Consider the following 12086-nt stretch of genomic DNA (forward strand, 5'->3'; position numbering starts at 1 on the left):
CATTGGCTTCCACCTTCTTAATAACCCTTCTGTGTGGCACTTTGTCGAATGCCTTCCGAAAGTCCATATATACAAGGTCTACTGCACTTCCTTGATCAATCTCATCTGTTGCTTCATCAGAAAATTCAGTCAAGTTAGTCATACATGATTTGCCTTTAACAAATTCATGCTGGCTCTCCTTGATTAACCCATGCCTTTCCAAATTAAATTTTATTTTGTCCCTGATAATGATTTCCAATAACTTCCCCACCACCAATGTTAGGCTGTAGTTTTCTGATTTATTTCTCTCCCCTTTCTTGAATACTGGTATAGCATTAGCAACCCTCCAGTCCTCCAGCAGCCTTTCTTTCCTGAGTCTGTACATTATGTTGAAAGTACCTGTGCAATTAAGAACAAGGATTTACTTTTGGTAAAAACTCACTGTTCTTATCCAGGCCAAAAATGTTGAAGATACTGGAATGTTAACATGTTGGATACTGGACAGAGTTTGCACTTTCAGCTCTGCAAATATGATTTCAAGCCATGGTTGGCTAAAAGAATGACGACAATTCTGTACTAACCTGAGATCTATTGAAAATTAAAATCTCAGCTTTCTTTCTTCGTACCTTGAGGCAATAATATTTTGTAAAATGAAGAGTTAATATTCAATTTGTGTAATAAATGCAGATTATTCCAAAATTTGAAGAATTGATCTTCATTTTTAAACTTCTCTGCAGCCTGATGACGGTTCAGGAAGTTCCAGTCCTGGGGGAGCTTCAAAGAGTGAGGCCAATCGAAACAGCTGTGGGGCAGCAGCATCCGGGGGAGGAGGAGGACTGATGGATGAAATGAATAAACTGCTAGCAAGACGGTATGTGCTAGGCCAGTGACGGTATGTCCTAAACCAATGTGCTATAGACTAGACAATTTAAAAAATAAATATATAGCAGTAAAATATCATGTGGTCCATCATGTTATGAAAGTGAATCCTGCTGGAATTAATTGGTTCGAAAAAATGTCGGCTAATGGTGGGAGATATTTAAATATAAGTTTTATAAGGTACAGGTAAAATACAATATGACTAGGAGTAACAAGCATGCATGGAAGACTGAGATTCCAAGGATAAATAGAGACAGTAGAATAAAAATGGGGTCGAAACAAATTATGAGAAGTGTAGAAATGTGGCAAAAAGAGAGATTAGGATCGTTAGGATGGTTAAGAAGGAGCATGAAATAAAGCAGGCAATTAACGTAAAAGAAAATAGGACAGGTGTTTACAAGCACACAAAAAAAGATAGCCAAAGAAGTGTGGGACCATTTAGAGTGGCAGAGATTTAAGGAGATATTTCATAACTCGCAACAAAAATATATCCCAATGAGAAGGAAAGACTGTAAGAAATAGGATAACCATCCGTGGCTAACTAAGGAAATAAGGGATGGTATCAAATTGAAAACAAGGGCGCACAATATGGCCAAAACTAGTGGGAGACCAGAGGATTGGGAAACTTTTAAAAGCCAGTAAAGAACGACTAAAAAAATAATAAAGAGAGGGAAGATAGATTATGAAAGTAAACTAGCACGAAATATAAAAACAGATAGTAAGAGTTTCTGCAGGTACGTAAAAAGGAAACGAGTGGCTAAAGTAAATGTTGGTTCCCTGGAGGATGAGACTGGGGAATTAATAATGGTGAACAGGGAAATGCCAGAGACGTTGAATAAATATTTTTGCATCGGTCTTCACAGTAGAAGACACTAAAAACATCCCAATAGTGGATAATCAAGGGGCTATAGGAAAGGAGGAATTTAATAGAATCACTATCACTAAAGAAGTGGTACTCGGTAAATGGGACTAAAGGCAGACTAGACCTGATGGCTAACATCCTAGGGTCTTAAAAGAAGTGGCTGCAGAGATAGTGGATGCATTGGTTGTAATCTACCAAAATTCCCTAGATTCTGGGGAGGTCCCAGTGGATTGGAAAACTGCAAATGTAACACCCATATTTAAAAAGGAGGCAGACAGAAAGCAGGAAACTATAGACCAGTTAGCCTAACATCTGTCATTGGGAAAATGCTGGAGTCCATTATGAAGGAAGCAGTAGCAGGCCATTTGGAAAAGCATAATTCAATCAAGCAGAGTCAGCCTGGTTTTATGAAAGGGAAATCATGTTTGACAAATTTGCTGGAGTTCTTTGAGGATTGTAACAAGCAGGGTGGATAAGGGGGAACCAGTGGATGTGGTGTATTTGGATTTCCAGAAGACATTCGATAAGGTGCCACAGAAAAGGTTACTGCACAAGATAAAAGTTCATGGGGTTGGGGTAATATATTAGCATGGTTAAAGGATTGGCTAACTAACAGAAAACAGAGAGTGGGGATAAATGGGTCATTTTCCAGTTGGCAAACGGTAACTAGTGAGGTGCTGCAGGGATCGGTGCTGGGGCCTCAATTATTTACAATCTATATTAATGACTTGGATGAAGGGACCGAGTGTAATGTAACCAAGTTTGCTGATGATACAAAGATGGGTGGGAAAGCAAATTGTGAGGAGGACACAAAAAAATCTGCAAAGGGATATAGACAAGCTAAGTGAGTGGGCAAAAATTTGGCAGATGGAATATAATGTGGGAAAATGTGAGATTATCCACTTTGGCAGAAAAAATAGAAAAGCAAATTATAATTTAAATGGAGAAAAATTGCAAAGTGCTGCAGTACAGAGGGACCTGGAGGTCATTGTGCATGAAATACAAAAGGTTAGTATGCAGGTACAGCAAGTGATCAGGAAGGCAAATGGAATGTTGACCTTTATTGCAAAGGGGATAGAGTATAAAAGCAGAGATGTACTGCTACAAGTGTACAGATTATTGGTGAGGCCACACCTGGAGTACTGCGACAGTTTTGGTCTCCGTATTTAAGGAAGGATATACTTGCATTGGAGGCTGTTCAGAGAAGGTTCACTAGGTTGATTCTGAAGATGAGGGGGTTGAATTATGAAGATAGGTTGAGTAGTTTGGCCCTATACTCATTGGAGTTCAGGTGATCTTATTGAAACATAAGATAATGAGGGGGCTCGACAATGCAGAGGATATTTCCACTCATAGGGGAAACTAAAACTAGGGGACATGGTCTCAGAATAAAGGGCCGCCCATTTAAAACTGAGATGAGAAGGAATTTCTTCTCCGAGAGTTGTAAATCTATGGAATTCTCTGCCCCAGAGAGCTGTGAAGGCTGGGTCATTGAATATATTTAAGGCGGAGATAGACAGATTTTTGAGCGAAAAGGGAATAAAAGGTTATGGGGAGCAGGCAGGGAAGTCGAGCTGAGTCCATGATCAGATCAGCTATGATCTTATTAAATGGTGGAGCAGGCTTGAGGAGCCAAATGGCCTAGTCCTGGTCCTATTTCTTATGTTCTTATGAAGAGTGCCATCTTGATGTGGGTGTAAAGGGATGGTGGGGATGATAATAAATATTTTGTCTCTTATTTTACCGCAGAAAGTGAAAGTAGGACTTTAGGAGTGCCTGACAAAGGGTACTGAAGATCACTGTTCAAAAGAAAACTGGATGGAAAAAGTTAATGGGAGGTCCCCAGGGCCAGATTGTATGCAGCCGAGAATATTGAAGGAGGTTAGGGAGGAGGGAACAGAAGCACAATTCATAATTTCCAAAGTGTCTTTTGAAAGTGAATTGAGTGAAAGCACTGGAGAGTGGAAAATGTTACACCCCTATTCAAGGAAGGGCGGAGATAGGCCAGGAAACGATTGGCCAGTTAGTCTTACCTTCGTTGTGGGTGACTGTCTAGAGTCCATAATACAGGATGCAATTAACAAACACAAAGGCCGGAATTTTCCGGGGGGTCAGCGGGCTGAATTGGTGGCAGGTCGGTGGGAAATTTGATATTTTTGACAGTGGGTCGGGAATTCGCTGTTGACCCACCACCACACCCCTTTCCCAATGTCAGGTCTGTCAGCGCTGAGCAGATCCGACAGGCCGCAGTGGGCGACCAAATTCATATAATTAGTGGCTTGTTTAGAGCCACGTAAGAATGATTTTCTGCTTACCTTTTGCATTTGACAGCTCGCCCATTGGGTCCGCGCTGGTCTGTCAAGCTGAGACGGCAGTTCAGTGGTGATTGAACCAGATGTTGAGTTGACAGCTTCAAATGTAAAGTAAAAGCCTCCACCTTACAGAGATATCTTCCCTCAGCCACATTTCCATAAACAATTCACCATGCTACAAGTCTTTACACAAGTCTCCATCCAGTCTGACCTCATGACCTCTCTCACCATTGACAGATTGCATCTGTCATCTCTACTTCACCTGCCATCTATTCCATCAGCATGAGTGCCCTTTATACTCTCTTACCTTGGTCCTCAGAATCCCACCACGATCAAGTCCAACACCAGCAGCACCAGGCACGCCAGCAGCACCAACAACAACACCAATCTTCTCCGAAATCAACTGATGCTGCACAGGACAGAGAGCACCCGACCACATTTCTGCCTGGGAGGCCAGGTGTGGCCTCTCCATGGCCAGATTTACTTGACTTGATGCTGTACACCCTGGCTGCCACATAATGCGCCAAGTTGGCACGACCCCACACCAACACCATAAAGCATCCTTACAATGCCCAAGCCATTCCTTTCACACTCATCACCATTGCAGGGGTACCCTTATGTCTCACCATTCACTGCAACTCACTAAGCCCCTTCCAAAGGAGCACACAAATCTGTCTACAAGTGGATTATTGCATTCAGTTTCTGAGTTAGAACAATTTGATGTGGATATAGTCCAACCCATTGGCCCGGAACTTGCAGTCCTAATGATGGCAAACTGGCAGCATCCGCTGTCATTTCGACTTTGAAATTGACCGCAACTTCAGGATTTAGCACTTGCACAGCCGAAGGCGGAAATCCTGACGTTGTGGTCTGTCATTCACTGCTCCTTGACAGGCTGCGCTGTGCACTGCCCCCTTCCCCCGCCCCCTTCCCCTCCAAAAAAAAAGTGAAATGGCTGATCTGACGAAAACTTCCCCATTTCCCAAAAAAATCACTGTTGGAAACCCCATTAAAAAGTTAGACCCATTTAAACGAGGTGTAACTGGGCTTTTAATGGCGATCTGAGTAATAACTACTGATAAACAGCCGTTCTGACCCTGAAAAATTAATTTTATATTGGTGTATTGTCAAATTTGTCCATTAAGTTAAAAATGATTCATTTTAAAATTAATTTAAAACTTTTTTAAAAAGTTTGTTTTTAATATTTCAGCTTCTACCTTTACCCAATGTGTACATAAGAACATAAGAAATAGGAGCAAGAATAGGCCATACGGCCCCTCAAGCCTGCTCTGCCATTCAATAAGATCATGGCTGATCATCAACCTCAACTCCATTTTCCCACCCAATCTCCGCATCTCTTGATTTCCCTAGAGTCCAAAAATTTATCTATCCCAATCTTTATTTTGCTCTCTGCAAATGTTTTAAAGAGTGATTGATTATTAGTGATTTCTATTTCCTGGTTCTCTGTCTGTGGGAATTCTGCATTGTGATTGGCTGCTTAGACAGCTTGTTGACATCACTATGGGATTCTGACTATACTACGTTGATTTCGACTGCACGTTGGAAAAGCCAAACTTCTCACCACAGAGATCGTGAGATCTTTGTGGGAAGCTTACTTCGGGGCCAGCGGTGAATGCCTATGCTTCGCCGCTGACCGCAAATTACAGGCCAAAATGTCGACATCTCGCTTATATCGACAAAAAAGTCAAGTCCCAGTCCCTTCTCTGCACATTAATACCAAGTACTTACCTTTTATATCGATGTCAACAGAAACTCCGACGAGCTTAATTTGACAAGTTATTTGAAGTCCCTAACTGAATTGAAGACCTTCCTTCATTACCACGTATGTCGCCAGGCCCTTATCTTCACGTTGCAGTGAGGGTAAATCTGCTGAAATAGTGCGGAGGACAGACCGAAGAGTGGCATTGCACATGCGTTATCTTGTGGGATTGGAGTCTTTTCGTCTTCAGTTGTCCTTTGAGAAGAGGCGGATGATGCCATCTATCTACAGCTCTGAGGATTCTGTATGGCTTCGGCTACACTTGAGGATTGTTGTGACTTCCCCCCTCCCCCCACCCCCCGAGGCATTGCTATTTCCTGGTTTGATTGACTCTATCTAGTTGGTGAGTAGTAGCTTCGGGCAAACAAAAATAGTTTCTTATAAATTTTATTTCAATGTTGGTTTGAGAAGCCACAAAAAGCTGACAAATTGGTCGAGCAGATTCCAAGTGTGACTATCAATATGGGGAAAAAGATTGAAACAACCCTGAAAAGGAGAGGTGCGGCAGAACTGAAACCAAAATCTGCCGACTATTCGTGCTTTTGTCGACAAACCGCACATGCCAACAAAATTAGAATGGTTTCCATCATGTAGGTAAGGATTGTACTTGTTGCAAAAAATGGGGAAAATTTCAGTTCACCAGCACTATCATCTTTGAGCAAAAAAAAGCTCCCAAAAGTTGCATGAACGTGTATATTTCAACTAGACTAATTATTGTTAACTACAACACAAGACTAAAGTGTGTGTGTTTTTTTTTCTTTTTTCAGGAGGAAAGCTGCCCTACAAACAGATAAACCAAGTGACAAAAAAGAGGAGGAAAGCCAGAATGTGTGTAATCAGCTTTTAGATTGATTGCATTCATAAGCTTGTAATAACTTCCAAGTCAGATTTAAATAATTGTATTTAAGCAAGCTAATGCTGCAAATATGCAGGCAATTGTATCACTGACATGTTCCAGAAAGCAGTGTTGTATCTAATTGACAAAAGGACATGCGTAACTACACGGTAGAATACTCTGAATCACCATTTGCATAAGTTAACAAAAAAGGAATAATAGAACACTGTATTTTTTTTACGAGAGAAGTCATAATAATTAGTATTATTACTATTATTATTTTAATCAGGAGGATGCAAGCTCTTCACCTTCACCCAGTTCACGAGGTCTTGGTTTGCAGAATTCAACAGGTGAAGTCTGTAATCTATTCTTTGTGGAAATATGAATATGCAGATAATTTGAAGGGCAGGAGGTCACAGACCTTTCGGAAATGTTACATGTGTTAATTCCACACAGACTGTGTCTGTAAGTGGGGGCAGGGTTGTGACTGTTTAAGGAAGCTGTGTTCTGTGGAGGAGGATCACAAAGATCATATGCATGAGGACGACTATTTAACCCATCTTAGAAACATAGAAACATAGAAAATAGGTGCAGGAGTAGGCCATTCAGCCCTTCTAGCCTGCACCGCCATTCAATGAGTTCATGGCTGAACATGCAACTTCAGTACCCCCTTCCTGCTTTCTCGCCATACCCCTTGATCCCCCGAGTAGTAAGGACTTCATCTAACTCCCTTTTGAATATATTTAGTGAATTGGCCTCAACTACTTTCTGTGGTAGAGAATTCCACAGGTTCACCACTCTCTGGGTGAAGAAGTTTCTCCTCATCTCGGTCCTAAATGGCTTACCCCTTATCCTTAGACTATGATCCCTGGTTCTGGACTTCCCCAACATCGGGAACATTCTTCCTGCATCTAACCTGTCTAAACCCGTCAGAATTTTAAACATTTCTATGAGGTCTCCTCTCATTCTTCTGAACTCCAGTGAATACAAGCCCAGTTGATCCAGTCTTTCTTGATAGGTCAGTCCCACCATCCCGGGAATCAGTCTGGTGAATCTTCGCTGCACTCCCTCAATAGCAAGAATGTCCTTCCTCAAGTTAGGAGACCAAAACTCTACACAATACTGCAGGTGTGGCCTCAGCAAGGCCCTGTACAACTGTAGTAACACCTCCCTGCCCCTGTACTCAAATCCCCTCGCTATGAAGGCCAACATGCCATTTGCTTTCTTAACCGCCTGCTGTACCTGCATGCCAACCTTCAATGACTGATGTACCATGACACCCAGGTCTCGTTGCACCTCCCCTTTTCCTAATCTGTCACCATTCAGATAATAGTCTGTGTCTCTGTTTTTACCACCAAAGTGGATAACCTCACATTTATCCACATTATACTTCATCTGCCATGCATTTGCCCACTCACCTAACCTATCCAAGTCACTCTGCAGCCTCATAGCATCCTCCTCGCAGCTCACACTGCCACCCAACTTAGTGACATCTGCAAATTTGGAGATACTACATTTAATCCCCTCGTCTAAATCATTAATGTACAATGTAAACAGCTGGTGCCCCAGCACAGAACCTTGCGGTACCCCACTAGTCACTGCCTGCCATTCTGAAAAGTACCCATTTACTCCTACTCTTTGCTTCCTGTCTGACAACCAGTTCTCAATCCATGTCAGCACACTACCCCCAATCCCATGTGCTTTAACTTTGCACATTAATCTCTTGTGTGGGACCTTGTCGAAAGCCTTCTGAAAGTCCAAATATACCACATCAACTGGTTCTCCTTTGTCCACTTTACTGGAAGCATCCTCAAAAAATGCCAGAAGATTTGTCAAGCATGATTTCCCTTTCACAAATCCATGCTGACTTGGACCTATCATGTCACCATTTTCCAAATGCGCTGCTATGACATCCTTAATAATTGATTCCATCATTTTACCCACTACTGAGGTCAGGCTGACCGGTCTATAATTCCCTGTTTTTTCTCTCCCTCCTTTTTTAAAAAGTGGGGTTACATTGGCTACCCTCCACTCGATAGGAACTGATCCAGAGTCAATGGAATGTTGGAAAATGACTGTCAATGCATCCGCTATTTCCAAGATCACCTCCTTAAGTACTCTGGGATGCAGTCCATCATGCCCTGGGGATTTATCAGCCTTCAATCCCATCAATTTCCCCAACACAATTTCACGACTAATAAAGATTTCCCTCAGTTCCTCCTCCTTACTAGACCCTCCGACCCCTTTTATATCCGGAAGGTTGTTGGTGTCCTCCTTAGTGAATACCGAACCAAAGTACTTGTTCAATTGGTCTGCCATTTCTTTGTTCCCCGTTATGACGTCCCCTGATTCTGACTGCAGGGGACCTACGTTTGTCTTTACTAACCTTTTTCTCTTTACATACCTATAGAAACTTTTGCAATCCGCCTTAATGTTCCCTGCAAGCTTCTTCTCGTACTCCATTTTCCCTGCCCTAATCAAACCCTTTGTCCTCCTCTGCTGAGTTCTAAATTTCTCCCAGTCCCCGGGTTCGCTGCTATTTCTGGCCAATTTGTATGCCACTTCCTTGGCTTTAATACTATCCCTGATTTTTCTTGATAGCCACGGTTGAGCCACCTTCCCTTTTTTATTTTTACGCCAGACAGGAATGTACAATTGTTGTAGTTCATCCATGCGGTCTCTAAATGTCTGCCATTGCCCATCCACAGTCAACCCCTTAAGTATCATTCGCCAATCTATCCTAGCCAATTCACGCCTCATACCTTCAAAGTTACCCTTCTTTAAGTTCTGGACCATGGTCTCTGAATTAACTGTTTCATTCTCCATCCTAATGCAGAATTCCACCATATTATGGTCACTCTTCCCCAAGGGGCCTCGCACAATGAGATTGCTAATTAATTCTCTCTCATTACACAACACCCAGTCTAAGATGGCCTCCCCCCTAGTTGGTTCCTCGACATATTGGTCTAGAAAACCATCCCTTATGCACTCCAGGAAATCCTCCTCCACCGTATTGCTTCCAGTTTGGCTCGCCCAATCTATGTGCATATTAAAGTCACCCATTATAACTGCTGCATCTTAATTCGTCCATCCAGAAAGATCCTAAAGTTCCCCCCATATCAGCATCCAATTGTTTTCTAAAATATTCCATGGGTTTTGGCTCCATGATACTTTCTGGGCATCTGCTCCATAGTTGATTGTTCTTTGTGTAAAACAGAACTTCCTGACATTTGTCCTAGTTTTCCCATTTACCAGTTTGAATCTATGCCCCCTTGTTCAACTCTTGCTATTTAACAATGTACTTTTTCCATTCTCTTAACTATCTTATAACCCTCTACAAGATAACTTCTTGGATGCCTCTTCTACAGGCTGAAAAGCCAAAGGTTTTTCCATCTTTCTTCATAAATTAGACCTTTCATCAGTCTTGTGGCTCTTCTCTACACTGCGTGCAGCACCTGAATATCGCCCTTGTGTCTCAGCGACCAGAGATAGCCGCAGTACACAAAGTGCATTCTGACCAAGCAATATACAGTTTGGTTCTGACTTTGACCTGTTTTACTGTTTTTTCTATACAGTTTAACATTCTACTGGCTTTGTTGATTTCTGCGCAGCCTTGGTTAGACATAGTAAGTGTTGAGTTGAGTATGAATCCTGTGTCTCTTTCAGCTTTTTCCTTAGTTATCTCAACACCATTTATACAGCACATGTGTCATCTAAAGTTTCTTTCTATGTGCAGTACTTTGCATTTGTCTATATTGTGTTTCATTAGCCAATTTCAGCCCAAATCCATAATCTATCCAACTCACACTGTCATTTCTGAGTTGTCACCTACACTGCCCCACCTACTTTAGTATCATCTACAAATTTGACCACTTTGCATTGAGTTTCAGAACCAGATCATTTATGCAAATTAGAAACAGCAGTGGTCCGAGCACTGAGCCCTTGGCACTCACTCAATAATTCCACCCGACACAGATATCACTCATTTAACTTATTGTTTCCTTATCCATTCAGTCAGTTTATCCTGAATCTCTAATCATCTTCTTAGGCAGTCCCTTGGAGTCAAGGATGACTTGCTTCCACACTAAAAATGAGTTCTCAGGTGACTGAAGAGTCCAATGTGGGACCTATAGTCTCTGTCACAGGTGGGGCAGACAGTGGTTGAAGGAACGGGTGTGTGAAGTGCCTGGATTGCCACGTGCTCCTTCCACTGCCGACGCTTGGCTTCAGCTTGCTCTCGGCAAAGAGACTCGAGGTGTTCAGCGCCTTCCCGGATACTTTTCCTCCATTTTTGGGTGGTCTTGGGATTCCCCGGTGTCGATGGGGATGTTGCACTTTCTTAGGGAGACTTTGAGGGTGTCCTTGAAGTGTTTCCTCTGCCAACCTTGGGCTCGCTTGAGGTGTCGGAGCTCTGAGTAGAGCGCTTGTTTTGGGAGCCTCGCATCAGGCATGCAGACAATGTGGCCCATCCAGTGGAGCTGATCGAGTGTGATCAATGCTTCGATGCTGGGAATGTTGGCCTGAGCAAGAACACTGAACGAGAGAAGAATGCTTTGAGCTTAGCTAATAACCATTCATTGGAACTTTGCCAAATGCCTTCTTGAAATCTAGGTACACCATGTCTTAGGGCTTACTTAGATCTACTGGGGTTGTCATTTCCTAAAAAGGTCAAGGAGGTTGGTCAGGTAATATTCTTCCCTGCTGAATCCATGCTGACTATTGTTACTTAGGTTATTGTTACAGTGATAATCTGCAAGTTTACTCCTCATTATCGATTCCATTGTTTTGCATGGAATGGAAGTTAGACTAATGAGTCTTCAGTTGTCTGTGTCTGTTTTGTCACCCTTTCTGAATATGGGCATGATATTATTCAGGTTTCAATCCATTGGTACCTCCCATTAGCGCCTCCAGGGGGCGATAACAAGTTGCAACCAGCTCTGCGACCAGGCATGGTGAAATGTCTGCGAATTTGCTGTGGAGCTTTGCAGCAGCGATGACCCCTCACGCCACAATCTCCTGTGTCCCGGAGATCATGACGTCATCCAGCAGCGCTGCACTCGACATTGTGCAGTGCAACACCGCTACCAGCCCACTTGCCGGCTTTAGCGCTCCTTCCTGGAGCACTAAACCAGAAGTTCGCATCGACTTCAGCAAATATTATCGCCCCAAACGGGGTGCTACACAATTTCTAGCCCAGAAACTTTCCATGAACTTTGGCTAAAAGACCCAAGTGTGTTGTTAATTGGTATGATTGGACTAGGACGCGGGTGAGTGTGAAAGGTGGCTAGTGAGACGGGGATGCAATAATGTAGATAGTGAGAGAGAGGGATGGGTGGAGGTGCAAGGTAAGTTGGTGTGAGTAAGGATGTGCAGGAGTAGGGTAGGGAAGGCAGAGTGATGGGGATGTGATGAGTGGCAGAGCAGGATGAGGTTGAGTGT

The 12086-nt window shown here is 42.8% G+C and overlaps 1 protein-coding gene across 4 annotated transcripts in view; it reads left to right on the top strand.

The window, feature by feature from the left end:
• The window catches only part of LOC139263371 (ena/VASP-like protein), a 457176-nt gene that overhangs the window by 417053 nt on the left and 28037 nt on the right, over positions 1-12086 (top strand). For all 4 annotated transcript variants that reach the window (XM_070879361.1, XM_070879359.1, XM_070879360.1 and 1 more), the window contains 3 exons: positions 717-850; positions 6580-6640; positions 6937-6997. In XM_070879361.1, coding sequence (XP_070735462.1) covers positions 717-850; positions 6580-6640; positions 6937-6997 — 256 coding nt within the window. The remainder of the gene's footprint in view (positions 1-716; positions 851-6579; positions 6641-6936; positions 6998-12086) is intronic.

This window comes from Pristiophorus japonicus, chromosome 4 (genome assembly GCF_044704955.1).
Source record: "Pristiophorus japonicus isolate sPriJap1 chromosome 4, sPriJap1.hap1, whole genome shotgun sequence".
Classification (NCBI taxonomy): Eukaryota; Metazoa; Chordata; class Chondrichthyes; family Pristiophoridae; genus Pristiophorus; species Pristiophorus japonicus.